Source organism: Plectropomus leopardus, chromosome 14 (assembly GCF_008729295.1).
Source record: "Plectropomus leopardus isolate mb chromosome 14, YSFRI_Pleo_2.0, whole genome shotgun sequence".
NCBI classification, from domain to species: domain Eukaryota; kingdom Metazoa; phylum Chordata; class Actinopteri; order Perciformes; family Serranidae; genus Plectropomus; species Plectropomus leopardus.
Genome location: NC_056476.1, coordinates 7,604,423 through 7,632,331, shown reverse-complemented (window position 1 = coordinate 7,632,331; position 27,909 = coordinate 7,604,423). Strand labels below are relative to the sequence as shown.

The following is a 27,909-nucleotide window of genomic DNA, read 5'->3' as shown; positions in this document are numbered from 1 at the left end:
AACAATGTTGTAAATGTGAAGCCTGAATAAAACTTTGTAATTGACTCAAACCTGCTTTTTTAATCTCAAGGTGCGTTCAAGTGCTATCATGAGTCGGTAATTTATCACGTTTACAGAATGAGACCATAGCTGGGAAGATTTGCTCCAATGCAATTCGCTGCGCAGGTCACATGTCTGATTTCCATTGTCCGCAGAGCAGGGTGTGTACCGCGGGGAGGCTGTGTGGGCTGGGCCGGGGCGGCTGGGTGTTTTTCCTCAGCAGCAGCATCCTCTAACATCTTGTGACATCGCCTCTTTTTCGGGAAGATGCTAAGGGCGGAGGAGACGGGATGATGAAAGCGGCTCACATGAGGTGTGTCTAAGCGCTAAAGGAAATGCAAGCACCTGCACGCAGAGGACACATTTTGCACCCCGCCCGAGAAAATGGCTTTTTGACGTGGTGAGGATACTTTTTCAATTTCTGAGCAAAAATGTCTAAAAGCAAACATTGCGAGGCGGTGAGGGTGGTGGTCCGCTGCCGGCCGCTGAGCAGGAGAGAGGCGGCCGCAGAGTGTGATAACATTTTGCAGATTGATGACAGACTGGGGCAGATCACCATCAGAAACCCGAAAGCGCCACCTGATGAGCCCATGAAAGTGTTCACGTTTGATTCCGTGTACGGCTGGGGCTCAAAACAAAGCGACATCTATGACGATGCTGTGAGACCTCTGGTGGAGTCGGTGCTCCAGGGCTTCAACGGGACTATATTTGCGTATGGGCAAACTGGGACAGGTAAAACACACACCATGCAGGGGGTGTCAAACGACCCAGACATGAGAGGGGTCATACCGAATTCATTTGTGCACATTTTCACACAAATATCCAGGACTCAGAATCAGAAGTACCTGGTGAGGTCATCATATCTTGAGATCTATCAGGAGGAAATCAGAGATCTGCTGTGCAAGGACAACAACAAGAAGCTAGAGCTGAAAGAAAGTGCCGACTTTGGGGTTTATGTTAAAGATCTATCTTCTGTGGTCACAAAGAACGCAGCCGAGATTGAACATGTGATGAACATAGGCAACCAGTCCAGATCTGTGGGGTTCACCAACATGAATGAGCGCAGCTCTCGCTCCCATGCCATTTTTGTAATAACGGTGGAGTGCAGTGAAGTGGGGCCAGATGGCGAGGACCACATCCGGGTTGGGAAGTTAAACATGGTCGACCTGGCTGGAAGCGAGCGCCAGAGCAAGACAGGTGCAAAGGGGAAGCGTCTTAAGGAGGCAGCCAAAATCAACCTGTCCCTGTCAGCTCTGGGGAATGTTATCTCAGCCCTGGTGGACGGGAAGAGCACCCACGTCCCGTACAGAGACTCCAAGCTGACCCGCTTGCTCCAGGACTCTCTGGGTGGCAATGCAAAGACAGTCATGATCGCAACAGTGGGGCCATCGCACAAGAACTTTGAGGAATCCCTGGCCACGCTGAGGTACGCCAGCCGGGCCAAGAACATCAAGAACAAACCTCGGATTAATGAAGATCCTAAAGATGCTCTTCTGAGGGAGTTTCAGGAGGAGATTGCACGCTTGAAAGCCCAGTTAGAGGAGCGAGGGATGTTGGCAAAAGAGAGGAGGAGGAGGAGGAACAGCAAAAGGCTGAGTAAAAGTCTGGCTGGTATGGAGGAGGAGATGCTCAGAGAGAAGGATGGAGATGTTTGGAAGGCTTTAGAAGAAGGACCAGAGGTGGAATCACACATAAAAGATGGAGTTGACGTCCCAAAAGCCCTGACCTGTCAGGGGAGCGGTGAGAAGTTAAAGCACCTGAATGAGAACAGAAAAAGTTTAGTGGACATGCAGTGGGACCAGGATGCTCTGGAGAAGATCATTGAGAAATATAAGGTGCGTATGAGGCGTGTCTGCCTTTTTTAAAATACAGTACGGTGTCTGATAAATGAGACACAGCAGGAACAAAAGAAATTTACATAAATAATTCATTGTATGTCTTTGTTCACAGGCTATGGAGAGCAAACTGTTAGTGGGAGGAAAGACTATAATTGATCACACTAATGAACAGCAAAAAATGCTGGAGCTGAAGAGGCAAGAGATTGCAGAACAGGTATGTAAAAACTAATATATTTATGTTTGTTCTTTAAAAATACAACTTTTGTGTCGGGCTGTCACAGGAGGATAACCTTCATTTTCAGTGGTGCATTGTTTGCATTCATTTTTCGAGCTGAATCTTCTGTGCGTTTTGCAGATAAGACGAGAGCGAGAGATCCAGCAGCAGATGATGCTGCAGGACGAGGAGACCTTAGAAATGATAGAGACGTTCTCCTCCCTGCAGCAGGAAGTGGAACATAAGACAAAAAAGCTGAAGAGGGTAAGATGACTCATATGCTGACGCATCCCGATGCCATCATCACAAAAGCAATCAATCATAATTTAATCAGTTATTTGCGGTTGAGAATCTTTTTGTAAGAGAGATGTCGGCAGGAGAGGCAACACTAGTGAGTCCAGGTTTGTCTGGATGAAGCTCTTACTTCCTGTTTTTTGGAATAAATACATTTTCTAGTTGGTTTCAAGACTTGAGTTTATTTTATTCAAATTGGGAACTGATTGGGCTACACAGTATGCAAAAAAGAAACATTATTACGATTATTTTGACCAGGTTTCCCTCGGATCCTCAAAACGGGTGTTGAATTAATTAATAAAAAAATAAGGCCTTAATTGTTATAAAATTGACTTAAATTAATGTTTCAAAAGTCTTTATGTTGCTCAGACATGGAAAGTAGGAATTTATTTTTATTTGACAATGCAAAAAAAAAAAAAAAAGTCTTTTCTTAAACATGATGAGCAGTGGAATGTCACACGCAGACTGAGAAACACAAAACCGCTAAGAAAACTGTCCAAAAAGCCAAATATATCCCACTTCTGCTGGTAAACCAAATAATTGTCTCCATGTTTCAATGTAACTTTTTCACTGGAAAAAAAAACATGTCACAAGTCATATTTTTATGTCAATAACCATATGGGATAAATAAAATTGTCCATCTCCAGTTTTGACTATTAGCACATTAGTCTTAAACTTAATTCTGATTGACATTAAAAAAGTCTTTAAAAGTCTTAAATCTACCTTTCCTTAACCCTCATTTTGACAGATAATGCAATATGAGTCAATTTTTAGTGGGTTTAGTTTAGTCATTAGTTAGTTTAGTCATTTTTGTGTTTTATTTTCATTGAAAAATGCAGCTCTGTAACACCACCTTGCTTCATTGTGACAGGTTTTACCTTTATCACATTGCAGCTCCTGTGATTTGCATATTACACGTCATATGTGATAATATTTTTGTTTGATTGTGCAGGCTAAGTACGTTAATATACCCATGTACTCTGTCTTCTCCTGTACAGTTTTACTGACACTAGTTGTAATATTGTAATGATTTGTTTCCTGCTCTGTCCAGTTATATGCCAAACTGCAGTTGGTGAAGGCCGAGATGAGAGATGTCATTGATGAACACGTCATAACCAGACAGGAGCTCGAACAGACTCAGACTGAACTCACCAGAGAACTCAAGTACAAGTAAGCGGCCACATTAATTCTCATATTCTGTTTGCAATGTCATTTTCGTCTTTTTTTCTCCACACCAGCATCATATGTGGCTTTTTATTTTATTCCTGTGCATGTCAAGACAGAGAAGGCATAAAAAACTCACTTATGTTGTGCTGTTTAGAATAAAGAGTTAATAAAATGTATTATTTATTCATGAAAAGGTTGCAATAAAGCTGTGGTCGTCGACAGGCACTGATTCTAAACCTGCATGCTATCTAGGTGTGGGGGGGAAATAGATACAGCATAGTATTGTAATATTTTGTGAAGCAACATAGTATTGATACAAAGATGCCAAGTACTGATTTTTTATCATATAAATTATTATTATAGCAAATAAAATTAAAACGTTTGGCAGCCTGTATTAAAATCAATTGCTTCAGTCCACTAGATACTTTTTGCTGCAATAAAAATGATTGAAGTGACGTCTGCTTTATCGAATGAAGCAGATGTTGATGAAGTTTTCCTTTGGGGGCATAATTCACGGCTGAAAACAGTTATAAATTGCCATATATCTTTATATATGTTATGTAATACTCAGCATACTGTAAAACATTTAAAATCATAATAATATTGTATTCTGAATATATTATTGTGAAAATATTATATTCTGCAGCCTGCAGGGATTCCCACCCCAAATGCTATCAGACATTTTTATATAGTTGTAAGATGTTTTCTACATATAATTTAAGTTACGTATTGGGCATTGATAAAATGCAGTTAAGGCTGTGTTGTACTGTATTTTCAGAAATGTTGTTTATAAAACTATTTTGGGGTTATTTATTTGACAGACAATGTTCTCTTTAGATTAATTTATTTGCTATTGTGAAATATGATTATATTAATTTATTTGCTATTGTGAAATATGATTATATTCTGCAAATCAAAATCTAAAACTTCAAAGATTCAATTTACAGATACAGTTATGAACAGTTTATTTCATGCTACTTTATTTTGACAGTTTTTTTTTATGATGAAAAAGGAGTGAGCACGCCTCACATGCTCAAGGCTTTTCATTGCTCGGTAAGCAGTTTGCTTAATTGGCAGAAAAAAAAACAATCAGTGCTGGTACAGTATGTCGAGTATTACTGGATGACTCATTTGTGTGCTGCACCATTTTCCAGGGATAAAACTTTTTTTAACAGAAATGGAGAGAAACGTGTGTTTATTACATGTATTCCAGTGAAAGCAGTTTAACTGTTATTTTGTAGTTGTTTTAATGGATTGCTTCCTGTGACCTCAGCTGACACGAACTTGTATTTCATGTTGCAGATATCTCTTGATTGAGAACTTTATACCTCCAGAGGAAAAGAACAAGATCATGAACAGGCTGCACTTTGACAGTGAGGAGGACCAGTGGAGACTCCAGCCCGTCATTCCATCAGAGAGGTCAGTCAATTAAGTGATGCAGCGGAGAAAGAAAAATACTCAGATACAAATCGTATATGAATCACAGAGTGCATTAACTTGATCATCTGGGTAAAAGAGATATCACCCGTTTCTGCACCATCAGCTACCTGAATGGACCACAAAGCAAAGCTGTAAGGTAGATTGTGTGCAAGGGTTGCTCCTTTTAAACTGGAAAACTTTAACTCTGCTATTGCTATTTTGGCACTTTTGACCTCCATACATTATACCTGAATGCACCTGCAGTGCTGTCAGTTATAAATTTACTTATTAGGAAATCAGTAACAGAAGTTTAAGTAGTTTAGGCAGGCTGAAGGAAATTGGGCAAAAGACAAAAATTTGAACAAAAATGACCTCCAATGAAAGCAGATCATAGATTGATAAGACAAAGAGTTAACTTATGTATGATTGGGAACATAGTGTCTTTCAAATGTTTTAATGATCATGATTTCAATGATTAAAGTTTTTGTTTGTGTCAGCTCCTGTATCTGTTTTGGTACGACCACTAGGAGTCGCCAAAGTCATATGTTTTTTAAAATGTTCACAGAAAGGCTGTAAAGCTGTCTCGCCTTACATGTTATAGATAATTTATGCATTCTGCTGTTCCAGGAAACAGATATTTAAATATAAAAAAAGAGCAGACATCCTTGTTATTTTTCCTTCCGGGGACATTTGGAGAGCTGAGTGGAGGATAACGGAGGCGATAACGAGGGGATTTGCTGGTGGGAGCTCGTCAGTTGACCATATAGGGTGCATGAGCTCTGGAAGCTTGTGTCTTAACCACTATGTGTCCTAAACTGAATCTAAAAATGTATTTTCCCACATCTTTATCTCAGTGCACCCACTCAGGTCAAGAGAAGGCCTCTCTCAGCTGTGGGATACAAGAGGCCAATCAGCCAATACGCACAGATGGCTGTTTCCACGGCAACCGGGACCCCATCAAGATATCAGGTCAGCGATCGGACAGTTGGCAAAAAGTGCAGCCGAGAAGGAGAAGTGAAATCTTGGTCTTAATGCACTCTGTTTCCACGTTCACAGCCTCCTTCTTGGAGCTGGAGGATGTGAAGATGGTTGTAGCCATGGAAACCATTCACAGCATTAACAGTTGTATCTTGTAGTGACATCACTGTAATATCACTAAGTAAAACAACAATGTAAGCAGTCAAGCAATGACCGGATTTTAAATAACAGCAAGAGATACGGCCTTTTGTAATGAATGAAGGCTTCAATTACACAGTAATAATATAATAACTGTAAGCCAGCTGCAATTGAACCTGCATTTTAACAGCATTTTTTCCAACAGTACAACAATCTAGCCATTAAAGATGTATGTTATGTATGTTAGGACTGTTTGGCTCTCTGTTCACTTATTACCTTCTGAGTATCCAGTTTTTGTTTTTGCTTTGTTTATCAAAGCACTTTTTAAACTCTGTTTTTAAGAGTGAATCATACATATAGTTATTGTCATTATTATCATTCAGTCGATGTATTTATCATATCATAACTCAGCTTTATCTGTTGTTACAGGCTGAGAACATCATGCTGTTGGAGTTAGACATGTCTCCACCGACCTTGTTCACCTTAAACCTTCATGGCGCTCACCTGGAGAGAGCCTTCTCGCCGAGGCTGATGCAGGATCTTCTGGTAACTGTTCCGATCAGAGAGAGGAGAACAGCATCGTCACGGGTCAGGAAGTCCCAGTCCTGGTGAGAAAACATGAAATGTGTTAAAAGTTGTGACTGTATCGACTGCAATGCTGCGTGCATCCTAGTTTCTGAGTTATAAGCATGTATTAGTGGTGTCAGTTAAAGGGGCACTACATTTTTAACTGTGGGGTGGACTGCTGCATCACAATGCAGTAATTAAGTTTCAAAGCACTAAACATGTCTTTGTATGTTTTTCCCTTTTAATTACAAACCACATGTATTTTAATTTTCTCTTGACCAATTTCCCTCCGAGATACCAAGGGTTTTGAACAGGCAAATCTACTGGCATAAAAATTTAAATGGCCCAAGTCTCAGTACAGTGGATATCTCTCAGATATCTCTTATAGTGATTACATCTGTCCTGGTCAACTTGATCATTTTAAGTCGACGGTTATTTTAAACATTTTTTTTAGTTTCATTTCATTTGCATATTACTTTCTAATTGTCATGTTTAATCTGTATTGTAGCCTGAGGAACACCAAATTTTGCTGCTGGATCTCATTAGCTCTTTTTTTGAAGGTTGTCACAATCTTCGAGGAGACTATGTTTTGTTTTTTTTGTTTTTCTTTTTCTCGTCATGATTTCAATGTACACGCAGCAGCAGCCTCAGCCACAAACATACGGGCTATTGCAAGACAAAGTATCACTGGAAGTAAAGTTAGTAAAAGTAAAGTAAAAAAATAAATAAATACATTACCATAGTAAGATAGTAAGAAGACCCAAAATGAAAACTTTAAGCTGACTTGATTATTAAGTTAGTGAACAGTCGGGGTCGACAGACTATCGGCTTGGCTGATTATCTGGGCTGGTATTTGGCATTTTGCAGATTATCTGTACCTGCCTACCTACCTACCTTTATTTTAATGATCAACGATAAAATTAATTAATAAGTCAGTCTGTTTCTATGGTCTACAGGTATCAAGCACCGCAAGCATCATCCATGGCATCATCCTCATCATCCACCACACTGACATCAGGATCTCAGAGCTTCTCTCCCACTCAGAGACAACGACCATCCTCTGCTGCCTATCTTCCAACATTAGATCCAGTTCAGACAAGCCCCTGATATCCTGATCTGTGCAAACACAACTACTGTACACAGGGCTGGCCTTACAACGAGGTGGAACAAAGGACTCCAGAGAGGCATCTGGGAGGCATGGGGGAAGGGAGGAGGGTGTTATGCTTTGATTTCAAACCTTTTTGTGAGAATCATTTGAGTTAGCATGTATTCAAAGTGGAACAAACATTTGTTTTGTCTACAGATGCCTAAAAAAACGTTCTCTAGTAGTTCTCTTGGCTTACCACAGTCTCAATGAGTGTGATTAAATGGACATGAATAACCTGTTTATAAAGCTTATCCCAGTCATGATCATATTTGGGATATGGTGTTTACGTGAGCACAGAGAAATCGAGTTACACCGGGTTCTCACTGGACGTTGAATCACCCTGGTGTGTTAATTGTCGCACAGTCGCCCATCAGCAGTCACCAAGAAGCACATTTCTTCATGCTGGTCAGCAAGACAGTCTGCTCCTCTGCTATGTTCTAACCACATAAAGAGCTCTGTCTCTGCTTGCTTGTGTGTCTCTGTCTATCTATGTGTCAGCCGGTGTGTGTGTTTGTATGTGTGTGTTCGCTCATCTCTTTTTTGCCTGTTTAGACTCAACTGACAAATACCTGGAAGCACTGGATAAATATTTCATAATTTATCACGATCAGATCATTCATTTCATATCAAATATAACCTTTATATTGTCAGAACAGATTATTAGTGTATTCTCCTGCAAGACGCTGCAACTATCACTGCAGATTGTGAGCCTCCTGCAGGGCCTGAGGCCACGGTGCATCCTGTGTAAACAGCCCCATAGCTCTACATGGCCAGCACTGCAGGGAAAATCAGCGTGCTTCTTGGCTCCTCTGCGTCCAGTGTGAACTCGGCATTATTCATATTTCCCATATACGTGCCAGTTTCTTTCAGAGTACTCCAGCTAGCATATTCTCATAAACAGAATATGGTGTTTACATGTTAAATGGGATACTCAAAAAACCCAATCATAAACGGGTATTCATGCCCATGTAAACACACTCAATTGAATAGCACAGCAAGTCTTTTTGAGGATCCTAGCAATTCTTTTGTTAATTTGGAAATGTACCTGGTCTTTGCCAAAACAGTGGAGGGTGATGGGGAGAAACTGAGGGCCCATACACTGAGGGGCCACCCTGGTTTAGCCTGTATGCTTGATGAATTGTTGCTTCAATTTCTAGCTAATGTAATTGTGAGCCAAAAATGTGAAGAAAGCCTGCAATGCTCTCTTGATTAGCTGCCTTATTTTTTCATAGTTGTGAGATTGTGCAAAGCCCATTTGCTTAAACATGGAAATAAACACTGAAATGATCTTGAACTGCCTATTGTATTTTCCCTAGAGTTATTTTTGCTGTCTTCCTGGGCATAACTGTGGTTGACAGCTTTATAAATATGTGGGAAACTTAAAGACTTTGCAGTGACAGCTTCATACAGTAAGATGACGTTTCCTTCTGGGTCACATGACTCTTTACAGTAAGTCCAACATGGCAGACGGAGTGGATCTTACGCGGTAACTAAAGCAACACTTCAACTGGAACAGACAAATTCAACACTACTCTGCAACAAGGCATCAGCGATGAGGGAGAGACAGAAGAAAAAGAAGGGGAGGACGTGGGCTGAAGCCGCCAAAACGGTATCGGGGTGTTTTTATCTGCCGTTTGTTGTGGTTGTTTTCCTTGAACGCTCCCACTTGTACAACTGTGTTTATGAGTTCATGACCTGCTAGTGGAGACGAGATGTTGCGTACACCGCGCAAGGCCCGTGTTGACGGTTGGAGGACCGCTGTCACTTAGCCGCGTAGCTGTCACCGTTGAGCACAACATGCAGCGACGTGAATGTCACCCGTGTGTACCCGAGCATGTTTCCGAAATCCTGCCGTGTGTTGCGTCCGCACGGTGCGGTTGACATGTTTGTCACGGTTTGAAGTCGAGTGGAGTAACCGTTAATAGCTTCAGTGTTAGCGAGGTTAGCACGCTAAGCTCATGCTAACGGAGAGTTCGTCAACAAGTTTGTTTGACATCGGTTGCAAATAAAAAACGGCAAAACAAACAGTATAAACATTAAACAAATCACCACGTGTTCCCGTTACTCCACAATATATCACCAACTTAATTTATTACATGCCAACGTTTGACGAGATGTCAGAGTACAGTAATGAATGTGGCTAATGTTGTAGCTAACTGACTAGCATAGCATGCTAATGACTACAAAATATAAAACTCCCAACAAGTATCTTATAATTAAAGTGTAACGTTAATGCTTGTGAACGCAACCGTCGTCCAGTGTTGCATTAGCTTCACTTAGTTATTTAACTGAACGATGTTAGTCACATAAGGTAGTTATAACTGTTGGTATTCCATTATAACACCGTTAGTTTCTAGACATAAGCAAAGTCCCGTTTTACAGAGATTCTAATCATATTACAGCAATGCGGGATACACGAAAAGTCGTTGTAAAAATGTGCAATATGGGAGCAAAATAAAAGCAACAATGTTTATTCAGCAGCCGATGTGTTCTCCATAATGTAGTTAAAGTTTTAGCACTATTACTGTATTTTGAGATTGTATTTTGTTTATGTTTTGCTGTAAGATAATGAAGTTAATGTTTCTTTAACGGGATTTCGCTTCATTCCATGAACATGTTATAACACATGGCAGGGTTTCCTATGATGACCGTGTCCGAGCCACATGTGAAAATTAGCCTGTAGCTCAGTACTTGTGGTTATTCAGAAAGCAATATCAAAGCTGAAGATCTAAGTATGAAGATAGGGAGATGGGTTGGTACTTCTTCAATCCTCAGGGAAATTTTTGCACCCAGTAGCTTATTACACAATGTATACGAAAACACAAGTACACAGAGGGATAGAGAATATAAGAATAAAAACACACAGCTGTGACATGATAATCTGGTTTTAGGACTACTACAGAGAGCTGTTACTGCAATAGTTATCATGGTAATGCAAATGCAGGTAGTTTGCAGTGCAAATATTTCAGTATAAATTAATAAAATGAAAGAGTAAGAGCAGTGCAGGAATAACGAAATAATGAAATATATGAACAGATATCAATGCAAACACATATTATGCATAAACATATAGAAAGGCAAAAAGTAACAATTTTTGTGATCTTGATTATGCATAGCATCATATATCATGTACTTACACCTGAAGTGTAATTTCCACTGGGGACATGTGCTCCTGTCTTTCAAAAATCATTTTTGTTTCCCCCCTACACACTTCAAAAATGTATTATTTTTTACCACAAACATCATGTGTAATACACTGCTGTTTAGCCAGATTCTGGCTACTACTATTCTTTACTGTGATATATTCCAAAAAATGCCACAGTAGAGTAAAATATGTAGCACCATTATGACAGAATTTAGCATAATGACTAACTTAATTATTTCCCTGATTTTTGTTTTGGTTTCCACAGTCCCTGAATCTATGTAGAAATGCAGGTTGATTCAAATCCAACACAGGCAAGGGAATTGATGCTCTGTAGAAATTTGTTAGAAAGCTTCGGTATTGGAAATGTCAGGCTTTACCCTTATCAATTTTTTTGCCAACCACTGCCACCTGCATAACTCAACTGTACAATGGTATAATTATCTGCTTTTTTGAAGATGACATTTTATTTTTGTAGGTTTTGGAGAAATATCCCAACACGCCCATGAGCCATAAGGAGATCTTGCAGGTGATCCAAAGAGAAAGGCTTAAGGAAATAAGGTAAATATTTCCCTCACATCGTAGTTTTACTGCAACATATTCCCATCACATAGGAGGCATTTTCATGAGAGAAAGAGAGAGAGAGAGCGCGCACAGCTGTCTCCCTCTGTTATAGATCGCTCATATCATGTACTTCACTTTTTCTTGTTCACATAGTAACGATTATTTTACTTAATTAATAACTGTTTCGTTTCTTTTTGTTTCATTGTCACTGTTATCATCCAGAAGGTAAGAAACAGCTAGACCCCACCCCTTAACTTAACAAACTCACTGCAATGCCACTTTGTTTGGTTTTTACCTTTTGCATGTTATTAACAATAACATGTCCTAGGTTCAGTTGCATAAAGACAGTGTTAGACTCACACTTGTATTTCACTTGCTATAGACCTGCTATAGCTACCTGTTGCATAAATATAATGTTGTTTTTCAGTATAGTAAATTACAGGGTGTTCTAACAAAGTAACGCATGGACCCTGCTGCTGATGTTTTTATTCTATAGATGCAATAGTTCAACACAATTTAATGACATTATCCAAAGAATTTAGTGGGGTTGTACATTTCATAAGATAATTGTTCTGGCTGTCAATATTTGTAAACCAGACTAGTGCAATTTTCTAAACGAGTAACAGATGTTGCATTTATCTCAATCTCGCTGCATTTTAACACTAAACTTTTTTGCTTCGTGAACTTGAAGTAATTCACCGTTTCACACCATAAAATAACACAAATGTAAGTTGACAAAAATATTTTTTTGCTTCACTATGTACCTCTGGATGCATCTCTTGCATGACTGCTGAGGCGTTATTGTGCACTCTGAGTTAACTCACGTTTGCGCTGAAAATGTTTGACTTAACTAGAGCAGATTTCTATGCAACAGACACAGTTATGACAGACCAGTTAAATCTGAGAATATCAGATGTTTACAGTGATTGCATTAGTCCTGAACCAGTTTTTTTGCAACTGATTCTATATATAAAAATTTCTTAAATTGTCACACAATTACACTTACGTGAACCTGAACTCATACATGTCCTCCTGACGCATGATAGCAGTTTCTCCCCAGATAAGAGCAGCCTTTCCCCGTCTTGCGTCTCTCTCTCCCAGCTGTCTGATTTATTGGGGAACAGATGTGTAATTTGCGTTTTTCTCTCATGATCCAGTGGAACCTCGCCGCTGGCATGTCTGAACGCAATGCTGCACACAAACTCTCGTGGTGAGGAGGGGATCTTCTACAAAGTTCCAGGCAGAATGGGGGTCTACACGTTAAAGGTTAATGTGACACAAAGCAGCTTTCACTACTGTCATCAATGGGCCGCTAATTAATTAGACGATCATTCACAATCATTTATTTTGGTAATTGCTTGGCTCTTCTTTTTTGTATCTATAAAATAAAGGTAATATACTCTATGTATTGTATTTTTTTTATGTAGAAGGACATCTCAGATGTGGTGAAGGAGCTGTCGGATGAGGGCTCTGAGGAGAGCAGTGACAATCTGTCTGACTCCCAAAGCACAGAAAACAACAGCAGCGCCATCACGGGAGAGGGCAGGAGAGGAAGGTGGATGCGAAGAGGTACCGTACACCGCATACTGGATGATTATTAACCATTTGCATTCTTTAAGTCACTTCTTAAAGTAGATATTACAGACCAGCATTTCCAAAAGCTTTTTTTCTGGTCAACTAAGAATCACTAATAGCTTAATTACATGTTTATTTGATACTGATTAAAATGAATTTAAGTACATTATTTAATTTAAAAAATTGCAAGATAAACCTGGCGGTCAATAGACCAATTTTGCAAGCTAATATTAAAAGGTCCAGTGTGACGGATTTAAGGAGGTATGTAGGCAGTATGTTTTCTTTCGTGTTAAATCACCTGAAAGTAAAAATCGTGTTGTGTGTGTTTTCGTCACCCTAGAATGAGCCTATTAAATCTACACAGGAAACAGGTTTTTGTCCACAGAGATTGCCATGTTGCATCACCATGTTTCTACATGAGCCCGGAATGGACAAACCAAACAGTGGCTCTAGATTGGGACATTTGTACTTTTATGTCGGCCACCGCAGTTACCAGCACCTCTGGTAAAGTCAATCAGCATTAGAAAAACACAAATTTTGAACATAAAACTGCTTTGTATCGGAGGGGGAGAGACCGCTGCTGATAATTCAGCTCCTGGTTAAAAAAGGCCGAACAATCAACACTAAAGGAATTCTAAACAGGAGTTCACGCTTGACACTTAAGTTTCAGCGAGCTGCTGTCTGCAATTATGACTACTACATGTCACTAAATCCTACACACTGCTCCTTTAAATACCCCAAAAGTACAATGTTCATGTTAGTCTTAAGTGCAAGCTCTGTTTATAGTTTTAAAAAGAAAAGGCTTCTTTCTTGTTGTGTAATTGTTAAAGATGTTTAGCAATCATTCATATAGAATCAACAAGAGAAAGATACTCTGTTCTCTATCAACAAAAGCCTCAATAGAAAACAGCGCATAAGTCAGGACTATAGCTCTGCTCATTAGCTGAATTTCACTGGTTGGTTTGCGAGCTCTGTTATGATTATGAGTTAACGCCCCTCTCAGTCGCTGTTACAAGTCATTGCGGAAACACAGGAAAACAGCTGAAGTAGCTGCAGAAGAGGAAAACATATATTACACCGTCTCATCAAAAAATAAATCCTGGAAAACACCGGGCATCAAACATGCTGATAGCAAAAGGTGGGTTTTACCTTTTAGACAAACACTCTGCGTCTGTGATGTTGTCTGTTAATTGTCAGCAGAGAAGCTGCAGGCTGCACACGACGGTCACATCACAGCAGTTTTTGCTTTCTTATGTGTCTTTGGGGTCAAATCATGGCTTCATTTTGAATTGCACACCTGACTGAAGAGCACCTTTGGAGCTTTTTTTCAAGTGTCAATTATTTTGTTTTCCTCAGGCTGTGCTCTCATTGATTCTCAGTATTTCTCTCTGCCACTTGAATATTTTAGGTGACTGTTAAAACAGGAAACTGTATTTTCTCACTTTGACCCGTGACCACTTCCTCATTATGCACAAGTTTGAAACTGCCAAGCAAATAACCTTGGTTTATATCTGAGTGGGAGGACTCAGATAATGTTTTATTTTTGAACTAATCAATGCAAGGAGCTACAATGTCAAATGCAAATTAAGCGGCACTGAAAAAGAAACCAGTGGCGCTGCTACAGTGTGTTGAAGAGGAGGTGTGCGTTCAGCCCATTTTTAGTAATTTGATATTTTAGTAAGGTAATGCAACCTGCTTCTTTGTGCTCAGTATTGGTTTCAGTTTCATCAAAACAAAAGCATGATGTGATAAAGTCTGCACACCACCCTCAGGAAGTGTATTTTGTAACGTCTGTTTTGTGCTTTTGTATTTCGTAGTTCCTTCCAAGCTGCAGTCACAGCCGTCCTCTCCGCAGCCTCGATGCTCCTCGCCTTCTGTCCCCACCAGTAAACTCATCTCTCCCTCGCAGAAACACAGCAAGAAAGCTTTGAAACAGGTACTTTTGGGTTCTGTATTCTACATGTTTTAATTATTTATTGTATTAATAACTACTAAACTGTGAAGTATATTCTGTATTCACGTCTCAAATGATTCGTGAGTTCCTGCCACACCCTCGTACTCACATACACACATATAAATCCCTGCCACGCAGACTGAGACAGTTGTACATAATGGAAAAAATGACTGCAGTTGCAATTGAAAAAGGACATTTTTGTGCGGAGATGGACACCTGTAATTCTGTACCTGAATGAATAGAAGAATACATACATCTTTTTCCCTTTTCTCTCTTCCGTCCTCGCTCTCTCTTTCTCTCGCTTTCCTGTCTTCCCCAGTGCTATTCTCTTGAAATAATGCTTTTTCCCTCCAAAGAACTTTGATTTGTATCTGAAAATGTCGAATGAGCTCTGTTGTCAAGGAACGCTCTGTTACATGTGATCAATGTATCTTCTTATTAACTAGTTAGAAGAAAAAGAAACCTTGCCACAACGCTTGGCAACACAGTGATACTTAGTTATTTAGTTTCTTGCATTTATATAACCAAGAGTAAAGTTTGTCAAGAAGACTCCTACTGTTCGAGGCAGTGTGTGAGATTTAGGGGGATTTAGTGGCATCTAGAGGTTAGGATTGCAGATTGGAACTAGCTGAAACTTCTCATTCATTTAGTTTTCATTGCTCAGGAGGTTTTAACCAGAAGCTGAATTATATGCAGTGGTCTCTTCCTCTCCTAAACAGACACACCTGTGAATTTAAACCAGTAAAACCAGGTTTACGTTACAATGTAGGGTTTCTTTGAGGCAGTTCAGCAGGTTGGAGATGGGCTACAAGGCTAGCCCCGGCTAACGTGCTCACCTTTAATCTCTGATAACTCAGTGTGCATGTCCTGTATATGCTACTACACACGACCAGAAGTCCGCTCCCATTCATTTTGTATTGCAAGTGACCGATTCTCTGTGATGCGGACTTAGCTGGCGGCGTGACAATAGGAAGTCACAATTTAAAAAAAAACAAAAAACAACCAGGTGATTTAAAGTGGTAAAACTGAGGAATAAAGCAGTTTCATGTTAAAAAATGAGTGTTTTTCAGACGCACTAATAGCGGAAAGGCTGCTAACGGCAGCGGCGGACGGTAAATGGCCCTTTCTAGAGCCAGTATTAGTTTGTTCTGGGCTACTGTGAAAACATGTTGATGAACGTGGACGAGGACCCCGCTGCCTGTGCAAATATCAATGGCTCATTCTAGGGTAGCGAAAGCACAGCAATTTGTATTTTCAGGTGATTATACACTGAAAATAAAGCATTCTTATTATATTATTTCTTTCTAAATCCTGCACACTGTGGTCCTTCAAATCAAAACAGTACCGATCTAAATCTCACACCTCTGTGTCAAAATACTCACTCATACTTTTCTGCAGATTTCACCACATTCATCTAAACTTTTTCGCTGACATGCTTTCAGTAAACATGTACATAACCCATGTTGGCATCTCAGCAGGCGCCAATTATCAGTCCACTCCCTGCCTGAAAAACATCTTGTGCTGATTATTTAAAAACAATGAGGCGTCGGGGAAAAATGCCTATAGCTGGTTTTACAGTATTAATGTCCTCATAATCCACCCTGTTCACCATTTTCCTATTGGCTGCTTTGTGCCTCTTGTGTTTCGTTTAATTAGATTGCACTTGATTGCACAGATTGTAATTCACTCCATCTGTGCTGGTGTGGAAATTTCAGCTCTGTAAGACCAATTTGTATTCATTTATTGGGCGTAGGCAACACTAGAAGATGGCAAAATATAAGTGCCTGAGAGACGTATTGTGTATTTTCCTTCTGTGATTTTCCGTTTTGCATCAATCAGCTAAAACAAAACCCTCAGCGGACTGCCTTGGATTGCCTCTTTAATCTGTTGACATTGTGTCTGTGAGGTGATCAGACTTCTCAACAGATTTTCCAACGCAGAGTTCATTTATGCTTGTGTTATGCAACCTATGTTTCATTGCTGCTCTGTTATTTAGCTGTTATTTAACCAGGCAAGTGGCCCTGGGGGAGTAGTTGCAGGGAGACAGAGGGTTACACACATTCACACTCTCTTTTTCTCTCTCTGCCGGCTATTTGTTCTTTCCTTATTTTGCTCATGTTCAGGCCTTGAAGCAGCAGCAACAGAGAAACCAGCGCAGACAGGGGGGAATGCCAACCACCTCCAGTCCCAGACTGCTTCTGAAAACCATCAAAGACATGGCTGACAACATTACTACAAAGACTGGTAGGTGGCAGCTATTATATTGTCAAATACAATATAAAATGAAATAAGAAGTAGTAACTCTGGATATTCAGTAATGTTCACTGCAGGATTTTACACGCAGTCCTGACGATAAATGATATTGATGCAGCTCTTAGGTATTTTCCTGTTATTAAAGGTTTTCCTGAGTTTACAACAAAAGGCACTGCATTATCATCATCCAAACATGACTCATGTAATTGGCAGCATCAGTGTGGAAACAGTTAGATCTCAATGGCTTACAATTTCTCAAAGATTTTTCCTTCTATTATTTGTTTTTCCTCTGTTTAAACAGACTTATGTCACCCAGTCGTCCCCAGGAAGGTTTCTCAGAGGTCAGGCCGCCTTAGTGCTGGTAAGTCTACTTCAATTTAATCGAGTGGTTCAGAAATCTTCAAGGATGATAGGCTGGTGATGCTCTATAGTTTTGTTACTGTCAACAAATCCCATGAAAAGAGTATAACACATTACTCTTGGCTATAGTCTTTTCTTGTTGTCTAAAAAATATTATAGACCATGTTGCACCGGATGACATGTTCCTTAGTTACAGCGAACACAAGTTACTGTTTGTACATCCATGTGTGCATAAGTGTACTGAGCACTGGACCTGTCAGCCAATTTTTTTTTCATTATGTTGGTATTTTCAAGAACCTTTTGCAGTTGCAGTGATCCAAAAATAATGCATTTTAGACTGTTTTATACCGTTGTTTCCCGCGGACTCCTCTCTCCTCTTAACTGACCAGTAGAGGCTGTAAGTCCTTCACAAAATCAGGGAGCAAAAGTGTAGAGCAAAAGGCATTTCTGGCAATTGGCAACGCTAAAAACAACAAGCCTTGCTGTATTCTGAAGGCCATATTTTGGCCTTTTTCTCGGCTCAAAAACTGACATTTATTGAAGAGTTGGGCCTCATTTTGAACTGGAGCATCTGCAGATTAATTCCAGACTTGATATGTTATCATCCACTAAAGTTAGGCACATTACAAGATGAAAACATTTGTTTGTAACCTTTGTCACCATCTTGACTGTAAGGAATTCCACCAGGTGTAGCTGCGTCATGTCTATTGTTTTGAGTGGCTGCGATTAGCTCTGTTGGGTGCACTTTTCTAATTTATTTTGAGTTAACCTCAGCTATATTGTCCTGGTGCTTAAAATACTCACTAGTACGCCAAAAATGTAATTATCCACAGCTTAAAATAGCCCCCAACAAATGCACTACATACTCCTGTTTAAGTGGCACTCTCTTAAAACTACAGAGTCCATTGCCCAGCTGTTTTAGGCCATTATTTAGCCTTTTTTCTAATGAAACTATATTTTATTCTTAGGTATACTACTTTATACTTTATACTAAGGTTTATGTCTTCAGCAGAATAAGAATCAATGTGCTAGGGGTTTTGTGCCATATATAGGGTAGGGAAGTCGGACATTATTGCGAGACGGACAGATGCATTTTTCGTTTTGGTGTTTTCATTGAATTTGTTGACAATAAGTAAATGAAAAAAAATCTTTAAAATAATCTTACAAATTTGTATCTGCACTTTTGCGTGTATTGCTTGGTTTTAGATGGAGTAATTGTGTTATTTAAGTAGTCGAGGAACAAGTGAAATTAGCAAAACAAAAATGTTAAGAGGAAAAACCAATTACATAATCACGTGAGAGTAAATTACTCAAGATGTCAGTTGTGAGATCGGCATGCTTCTGCACTGCTGGATCTGCCTTGGCTTACATCTGTTTCCTGTTTTGTATTGCAGGGCAGCTGAAACGTACCAAGTGCAAAATAGATGTGGAAACACCCGACTCAATTTTGGTTAACACCAACCTGCGGGCGATCATCAACAAGCACACCTTCTCTGTCCTGCCCCCTGACTGCCAACAGAGGCTGCTTAAACTTCTGCCTGAAGTTGACCGGCAGGTGGCTCCAAAATTATACTTATTACATTTTTGTTGCCTTATTTGGCACTAAATGTGTGTGTGCAATTACTGCTCTTAATTTCCTGTTTTTCCTGTAAATCATCACATAATGTGTTAAACTGTCTCACAAAATTTGGGAATATCTCTGCACCTAGCTTCTACAGCATTAATTCATGTTCACTGATTCTACATGTTCAACACTACATCACATACGGGAAGCATAAGTCGATGTACTGAGGCAGTGATGGTGATTGTGATGATGTTAGTCACTGCATTGTGCCTTCTCTCCCCAGGCCTGCATGGACGGCCTTCTGAAGGTCACTAGTTCTGCCTTAAACAACGAGTTCTTCACATCAGCAGCTCAGTCGTGGAAGGAGAGACTGGCTGAGGGTCAGTGCGAGTGTTTCCAGCTCGTAATAACAGCATCCAGTTCAAAAGGAAAAATTATGTCACAAAGTTTCAGTGCCACTACACTGAATGAGTGTAACTTTTCTTTTTTAAAAAAAGGAAATTATGTAACTTTTTTTCTCTGTAGGTGATTTCACTCCTGAGCTGCAGCTACGAATGCGTCAAGAAATTGAGAAGGAGAAGAAAGTTGAGCACTGGAAGGAGGCCTTCTTTGAGAACTATTATGGTGAAAAGTAAGTTTTCGTCTATAATATATTTTTGCTAATCTGATTCAGCTTTCGAGAAAATGGAAGACATTTTTTTTCTAAACGCAAAATATTTTCACATCATTAACGTGATTGGTAAATGGCAGCATTTCAGTGTTTTTTTTTTTTTTTTTAAATGCACACATTGATACATTAGTAGTCGAGGCAACCATACAAGGTGCCACCTGCCCATCAGGTAAACATTCACAGTCCAATCAATTTGGGGTTCAGTATCTTGCCAAGCACACTTCAGGATCAAACCACTAACCTTCCAGTTAGTACACGACCACTCTACCTCCTGAGCCATAACTGCCACTGATTGAATGTCCAATTTCAGAAATACATTATTATTAAACGGTGTTGTGTTTGAAGGGATTATTTAGAGCTGAATGAGACATCACCCTAATCTTCTCCTCACAATACAGGAGAAAGATCTCTTCTTGGAAACATATAATTACTTTATTAGTAGGATTACAGTTTTTTTCAGGGTATTTATTACATTTGTTGAATTGCTTTGAAATCAACAACATCCTACTGCTTCAAGTGAGGTTAAATTATATCAAATCAACCTGTTGGCTGCTTGTAAGCTGCGTGATATGCAAAAGACCGAAGTGATTTACGATTTTTCTATCGCTCGCTCTGACGGCCCATTTGCAAAAATTTCCCCATCTTGGCAGCTACAGTTTTTTGCCCTAGGAGGCTGAAATTTGGCATGCAGGTCAAGTGTTTTGTGAGATTGTGTATATAAATGCATTGTTTTTAGCATGTTTTTCCAGTGTTTTCAACTTTTTATGTATTCCTAACAATTCCTTTAAAAGCTCTGTGTTTTAGAAAATCTCTGTTCCTTTTAGGACAGAAATCACTTTAATTTTGGATTTATTTCTTTGTCTTTCTGCCTCCCGCTTCTCTCTCTGTAGTTCGGGGCTCAGCTTTGAGGAATCCAAAGAGCTGACAAAGGCTGATGTGAATCAGGAGTCTGCCAGGCCCCGGTCCCCTTCTCATCAGACAGGACCTGCCGCTCAAACACCAGAGGATCCCAAGGGCACCAAGGACAGCAGCCAGACTGATGCTGCTGTGAAAGACACGAAGCCAACAAAGGAGCCTCTGAAGACACAGCCTGCTCACAGAGAGCCAGTCTCCACCACAGAGCCCATGAAGACACGGCGCTCGCAGTACGCTGAGGATCGGAAGCTGAGCGCAGCAGCACAGTCTGGGCCGGCACCCGCAGTGAAAACACCAGAGGTTGAGCGACAGAGCGAGCAGGCCGCGGCAGGTACACTGCCTGAGAAAGAGCATAAAGAGGAAGTGAAGGAGGAGAAGGCTGAACTCCCTCAGTCGCCTCTGAAGAAGAGCCGAAAAGCTAGTTCAGAGTCAAAAGAGGATCAGCCGGTGTCCGTGCTTAAGCCTGCTGAGGAGAGCCAAGAGGTCATTCCAGAGCCCAGTGGCCCCTCAGAGCCGCTTAAAAGGAAATCTTCCAGTGAAATTGGGGATGAATTGACACCAGAGAAAAGGCCTCGTATGTCCTCAGTCTCCTCTGTGTCCTCAGTCTCTTCCATATCTCCTCCAGCGTCCTCCATATCCAGCCCTGCTACACCGACTTCAGCAACAAATCAGAGGGTTCCACCACTCAAGGTAGGAGAAGTGTTTCTGAAGTCTCCTCCGATCCTTCCTTCTTTTGAATGATGAAAAATTCACCACTTGTAGGCTTGAAAAGCGGCTCTGACAGGTTTGCAGCCTGCTTCTTTGCAGAGCGCAGCTGCTGATGTCAGTTTGGATTCACAGCAGTTAGTGTGGATGTAGTGAATGGTAACTGAGAGTCATGGCAAAAATGGCAACTTGCTATGAGCTGTAATCTCACCACTTTTAAACAGCAGAACAGCCTCACTCTCCCTTCATGCATGAAGTATCTTCTCCGTGCTGCCACAGGCGTAGCTGCTTCAACCAAAGAGAAGTGTGAAAGTCAGAGCACTCACTCCACTGCAAAATCTAGAGATCAAAATGTCACTCTGTATAGCAAAAAAAAAAAAAGCTCAACTTGAAGCTATCTCAGTTGACTGAGGTGTCTCTGACTGATGATTTGAATCTCCAACTTTAAAGGGGCAGCTCCAGTATTTAAAAAGATCTCTAACATCTTTTTTTTTACTTTGCAGATCCCTGTGTCCCGAATTCTCCCCATTCCTTTGTCACCTAGCCAAGTCTCACCCAGGACTCCTCTGCCGACCCCGCTTAGCAGCCCAGGCCGTACTGGTGCTCGTACTTTGGCTGACATCAAAGCTAAAGCTCAGCTCGCCCGAGCACAGCGAGCAGCGGCTGCCGCAGTATCATCAGCATCGAAGGGAGCGGTGCCTGGCCCGGGGCCAGGAGGAGGCAGTGGTGAGCAGACACAGCCATCGCTCAGCCCCAGCCCAGCGTCCCCACAAACACCAACCAGGTTACCAGCCAGCCAGACCAGCACGCCTCCTTCTCGCCCACTGGAATCTTTTGGTCAGCTGAGCCCAAACCAGTTTCAAACGTCTTACTCGAGCAAAACGGATGAAAAACACAAAGTTCATTTTGCTGGTACTGTCAGTGCCCATAGCATTCAACCCACTCCGCCATCCATTCACACTCCAAAGGGACAGGAAAACCAGTCACCTGCTGCATCATCGGCCAAGACCAGCTCCTGTATCCCTGCAAACAACCCGCTGGTCACTCAGCTTCTGCAAGGCAAAGAGGTTCCATTAGAGCAGATCCTCCCGAAACCGTTATCCAAGGTAGAGGTGAAGATGTCAAACGTATCCTCTGGTGTTAAGGCTAAGACGCTGCACCCTGCTGAGCACAAGCAGATGTTCCAGCCGTTCAATACAGCAGGACGAGCAGGAGTTTTCTCAGAGCACCTGAGACACCACAGGGAACTTCCTGATAAGGAGACTCAGGAGCAGATCCTGCAGGCTCTGATGCAGAGGACAGGCCAGCAGAGTCAGCCGTATGGTGGTTTGGCGCCTCAGCACTCTCAGTACAAAACCCACCAGCTGGTGCCTGCAGAAGAGCGGCAGGACCAATCCAGGATTTCAGTAGGATTTCTAGGGCGTAAGAGGATACCCAGGCCTGCAATGACGGGACACTACCTGCTCAATGTGTCCACATACGGCCGAGGACCAGAGAGCAAGAGACTGCACCAGTCTGTCATCCCAAACACGTCCGGTTTGAAAAGGGAAAGCACAGAAGGAGAGGAGACGGCCAAGGACGAAGAACCCGCCAGGAAATTTTTCTTTCCTGCCCCTGGGGTCAAAACTGAGCAGCAGGGATACTCGATAACCAACGAAGCAGCGAGCATTCAGAACTGCTCCAACGTAAAGACTGAGCCTGGATCAGAGGATTGTGACGCCGGTGCCAATAACAACAGCACCAGTGCGACAGCCAAAGACACCAGCCCCTTTTCTCAGTCACACCGAAGGCACCTCGAACTCTGCAATAGCAACCAAGGAAACTCCGAGCCATATCTTAGCCAAGTGGACCCCAGTCACCAGCGGCAGTCTGCCTTTCAAACCCAGAGAACGCTCGATAATCAGGAAGCCGTGGCAGCGTCATGTTACGGTGGCACTATCAGCATGTCTGTACCTCACTCTTTGAACCACGGCACTGCAGGCATCGGCTCTTCCACGGCCTCATCTGAGGCTGACGGCAGCGGCGTCCACGGGAGCGTCATGTCTTTCTCAGTGACTGTCACCACCATACCTGCCGGTCACTCGCTAGACCACGGCAACCAGAGCGAGCCCTCGCCCGAGCAGGCGTTCATGGAGGGCTCCAACATGGAGGACGTCCAGTCTAAGTGCTACTGCCGACTGAAGGCGATGATCATGTGCAAAGGATGTGGAGCCTTTTGCCACGATGACTGTATCGGCCCCTCGAAACTGTGTGTGTCATGTTTAGTTGTACGATGATATGAAATTAATAATAATAATAATAATAAGATGGTTTGATTTGTATTGAAGACACAGAGCAGAAGCAGGTCATTCAGAGTCACTGCTGGGGTGAAGCACGTTCACCACGCTCCACGCGAAACAACCAGCACGTGGTCGCTGTTGGAAAGGCAAGGATTTACACTGGATGGTCTTTCGTTTCACCAACATCTATGAAAAGTTGTTCTGTGCAATCTTTTGGTAGAAATGTCAATCAGTTTTCAATCAAATCAGTAGACTGTCAGATGTGTGACAATTACAAAATCTGGCAATGTTTGCACTTGGCTAGGATTAGTGTGATATATTTTTTTAAATATATATATATAAATATATGTGTGTAGTTTTTAAAAAAAGGGGGGGAAATGAATGTTGCTATTTTTGTAGAACATAATGACTGTTGTGTTTGAGACTGACACTTTTTATTATTGGGCCTAATCATCAGTTGTGGTTTAAAGGCAAAAAAAAGGGCGCTAATGATAATCATCGGTTGTATAGTACCTCCTGGCATTTATGCACGCATGGCAGGGAAGTGCAACTCACAGTAACTATTTTATATAAAAACTGTACATTTATTACTGAACACACTCAGATATAAGAACATGTCTTGTTTTAGAAAGAGAGCATAAATGGATCTTGAATGATTTGATGAAATCAGCTAGTGAGGATTGCACATCACATCATTTTTTTTTGACAAACAGTTACAGAGCGAAGCACTTGAAAACCACCTGGATTTATGGTTGTATCTGTACAGCACTTACATTCAAACACAGGGGGGAAAGAAGAATCATTTATGTATAAAAAAATGCCCATTCGTGTTCCTTTTGGAAAATTGAGATCTTTTCCATTCCAGGTCAAGGTCAAGAGTCACTTCCTACTGTGTGAACCTTCATTTTCTCCCAATAAAACACGCTTTTTTAGATATTATTTCCAATGAGGTGGGTATTTCTCACGCCTGAACGCCTGTATAGACAGATCAGTGGCAGCAAACAGTAAAAGAAACACTTAAGGCAAGGGGGGAAAATGAAGATAATTTTGTTTTTCCACTGTAAATATTTGCTTATTAACAGTATAAGCCTAGATGTAGAAATTGATTTTATTCGTGCAGCACACTTTGCTTGAGCATATCTTGTTTATTACAAAATTATTTTTACCGTGGAAAGAAAATGGAGAAGAACAGTACATTATGCTAAAACGCTAAATGCTTTATCAGAGAATGATTCAGCATGGCACGCTTCGGTTTTGAAAATGATTTGGAGGTACAATATGACACCGATAGACAGGCGGGTGTAACGTTTCACTCAAAAATGGCCTTTTTTTCCCAAAGAATTGAAATTTTTTTTCCTTCAATTTAATGTGGCATGAAGTATTGTAAACACAATATGATATCAGAGAATGTTTCTATATTGTACATTACTGTATGTGTGATGTAAGAGGATGATTTGTGGTGTGAAAAATGTTGTAACAACTTTGTAGCTGCATTATGATGATTTTAACACAGTGTAAAAGCTTACTTTACCACATATTAATGTGCAAAAAGGCTGGTGTGAAGCGTTACCTCTGCAGGTTTTTCAGGTGTTCATGCTGAAAGCAAATTAAGACGCATCAACTTTATTTTGAAAATCTCCTGGAGGTGCAAAGTAGGCCTGTTTTATAGCAATTATTTACAAGGTAATATGCCAAAGTCACCTTTAAAGAAAACTAAAATAATCAGAACTTGTTTTTAATATCTTGACTAGTTAATCAAAGTAATATATTTTAATTAATATCTTTTAATATAAAAAAAACTATTTGCTAATTTTTTTTTTTTTAATCAACAGGGTTTTTACTATAATAATATATCGGCTGTCTGTTTTTCTTATAATTTTGTTTAGACTGGACAGACCACCATGCAGAGAATAACTTGACTTTTATAATTCAAATTGCCCAGGTATCAATATTCTGTATGGCCCAGCTTTTTTCAATGGTTCACTTGGTCTATGTTTTTTCCATAGAGACGTTGTCTAATGTGTGTACCCTTTTAGCTGTCTGCATTTGTGTCATTACCTTATGAAAACAAAAAGAAATGTTTTTAAAAGCTCCATTTTTAGGTCAGTGGATTAATAAAGGTCCATTTTTAAATGTATTTGTTATTAAATGGGGGGTTATGTCTTGTGGAAAATTGGTTTAAGATTGTAGGAGAGGTTTATAGTCATTTCACTAAAACTGGTGCACCAGTATTTCATTGTGTTAACACAATTTTAATTTTTCCTCCGGAAATATTTAGGTCTTATTAGGTTTGATGTGATGTTAGTATGTTGTATTTAGAGTTGGGGACTGGATCGCACCGCAAAAACAATTCACAGACACAATCAATCAATCAATCCAAAAGGCAGCTAAAATCTTTGTTAATAAGGACTGAAACGTGCGTCAGGCAGCAGTCCCCACTGTCACTGAAGTTACCTGTTGTGTGTGCGTTCAGATGAGTTCATATAGAATTGGCTGTTAAGTGTCATGGGCAATCACCACCGATTTAAAATGTCACGTTCATCACTAGGTAAATTTGTTTAATATGTCTGTGTCATTTTGTCTCCATTTAAACTCCGGGTGAATGTAATATAGTAATCAGCACTTGTAAACAAAGTGTATTTTATCAGAAGTTATAGACTATTATGAATAAATAATGAAAATAAAAACATTTTGTGTGTGTTTACTGGTGCTTGTCTCACAGAAAAAGGTGCAAAGACCACCTGAAGTTCAGTTTACTCGACAACATGAGGACTAAAAAAAATGGTGAATACAGTTATATAATGTTTTTTATGTATAATGTCATCAGGGCTACCTCAGCTCATGCTTGAAAAATATGTTACATCTGTACGTTTCATATATAACAAATCAACATTTCTAAGGTTCCTTTGTCATGAGCAGGTGGAGAGTGTGGATTGGCACCAAGACGTCTGAAAAGCTGCTGACCGACAAACAAGAAAACCTGTTGTTTTTAAGCAAATTACTGGTCAGACTTTGAGCAGCTGTATTGTATGCAGAAACAAAGAAAGCCAACATTTATTCTGACGACTGGGTTGCTAATATCTGGGCACTCATGGCTCTGGAGGTAAAACTCCCATTCATTTTTCCCATGTCTCATAATGCTTCTAAGGCTTGGATCGGCTGGAATAATATTAAAAATTTTAAATTACAACTGCAGAAGAAATCTGTTTCTTTCGTGACGAGTTGCAAGTACATGCATAAAAACTATGGGGGGAATTTAAGGTACCTAAGGTGCATTATGACAGGAAATATCCAACCACCAAGCTTCAAATTCTGTTACATGCACTGCTTTCGATCACTGACACTTGACTTTTGGATTCTGGGTTGATTTTGGATGACATAACCAAATATGGTGTCTTGTTTTGTTCATGAACGTTTTAAATTTGTTACTGCTCTGATTCACACCTTTGATGGTCTTCCTCTCCATGGCAATGGAGTAGTGATGTCATGAAACTGGAAAATAAATTTGATATAATATCAAATAATCCAAGGCTACAACATGATGACGATGACTAGCAGAGAACAGCAGAATGACTAGTAAACTAATCAAAGAGAGTTAGAGAGTGCAGATGCCACCAGTGTATCAGTAATATGGAGAATGAATATTGAAACTGTCTCATGTATCAAAAATCTATATGTATTGGGGAAAGAAATGACAAAAAAAAAAATAATAATTTTGACCACACTTCAACAGAGGTTGTGGCTGATAGACACAGCTGTATTTAGGGCTGTCCACCAGGCCAAATCAGCAAACAGATGGAAAAAATGTAAAACAAATAAAAATCAAAATCAAAAATAAAAGAAAATGGTGCCATAATGCACAGTCTTTCTGTAGGTTTGTGGATTTTTTTGATCAACAACAGCGTGGATATCAAAAAAAGGAAAACTTGCAAATAGATGCTAGTGCGTTGCATCATGGGAAATGTAGGAGTATTTTTGGAGCTAGACTCATAAAGTCGAGACATCTCTGCCTCTGCTGCTTTAATTTGGTTCATTCATTATTTTTAAATCTGTCTTTTTTTGAGTCCCACCAATTAAAGCGACATGAAAGTGCAATATGAACCCGCAGCAGTATCCCTCTGAGTTAT

The 27,909-nt window shown here is 40.4% G+C and overlaps 2 protein-coding genes across 4 annotated transcripts; both read left to right on the top strand.

The window, feature by feature from the left end:
- The first annotated feature begins 385 nt into the window (after positions 1 to 385).
- Positions 386 to 7,794, top strand: kif3cb (kinesin family member 3Cb). Its single transcript, XM_042500729.1, has 8 exons — positions 386 to 1,874; positions 1,990 to 2,091; positions 2,233 to 2,355; positions 3,437 to 3,555; positions 4,855 to 4,971; positions 5,826 to 5,940; positions 6,517 to 6,695; positions 7,611 to 7,794. Exons 1-8 carry the CDS (start codon positions 471 to 473, stop codon positions 7,759 to 7,761), a joined length of 2,310 nt encoding a protein of 769 aa, XP_042356663.1. The 5' UTR covers positions 386 to 470; the 3' UTR covers positions 7,762 to 7,794.
- Positions 7,795 to 9,260: 1,466 nt separating this feature from the next.
- Positions 9,261 to 26,469, top strand: asxl2 (ASXL transcriptional regulator 2). 3 transcript variants are annotated; one of them, XM_042500334.1, is made up of 13 exons: positions 9,261 to 9,410; positions 11,422 to 11,504; positions 11,730 to 11,732; positions 12,665 to 12,773; positions 12,935 to 13,076; positions 14,900 to 15,018; positions 17,160 to 17,280; positions 17,591 to 17,650; positions 19,044 to 19,204; positions 19,497 to 19,593; positions 19,739 to 19,844; positions 20,774 to 21,488; positions 22,007 to 26,469. In XM_042500334.1, the coding sequence occupies exons 1-13, from the start codon at positions 9,354 to 9,356 to the stop codon at positions 23,777 to 23,779; spliced, it is 3,546 nt and encodes a 1,181-aa protein (XP_042356268.1). In that variant the 5' UTR covers positions 9,261 to 9,353; the 3' UTR covers positions 23,780 to 26,469. The 3 variants fall into 3 exon arrangements, with proteins under 3 accessions (XP_042356268.1, XP_042356269.1, XP_042356270.1); XM_042500335.1 differs by lacking the exon at positions 11,730 to 11,732; XM_042500336.1 differs by lacking the exons at positions 9,261 to 9,410; positions 11,422 to 11,504; positions 11,730 to 11,732; positions 12,665 to 12,773; positions 12,935 to 13,076 and adding an exon at positions 13,898 to 14,220.
- Positions 26,470 to 27,909: the final 1,440 nt, after the last annotated feature.

Bases quoted from the DNA above. Each gene is read 5' to 3' on its own strand.
- kif3cb (XM_042500729.1), top strand. From the start codon at position 471: ATGTCTAAAAGCAAACATTGCGAGGCGGTGAGGGTGGTGGTCCGCTGC. The intron at 1,875-1,989 runs GTGCGTATGAGG...CTTTGTTCACAG, and splicing joins AGATCATTGAGAAATATAAG to GCTATGGAGAGCAAACTGTT. The intron at 3,556-4,854 runs GTAAGCGGCCAC...TTCATGTTGCAG, and splicing joins ACCAGAGAACTCAAGTACAA to ATATCTCTTGATTGAGAACT.
- asxl2 (XM_042500334.1), top strand. From the start codon at position 9,354: ATGAGGGAGAGACAGAAGAAAAAGAAGGGGAGGACGTGGGCTGAAGCC. The intron at 9,411-11,421 runs GTATCGGGGTGT...TTATTTTTGTAG, and splicing joins GGGCTGAAGCCGCCAAAACG to GTTTTGGAGAAATATCCCAA. The intron at 15,019-17,159 runs GTACTTTTGGGT...GCTCATGTTCAG, and splicing joins GCAAGAAAGCTTTGAAACAG to GCCTTGAAGCAGCAGCAACA.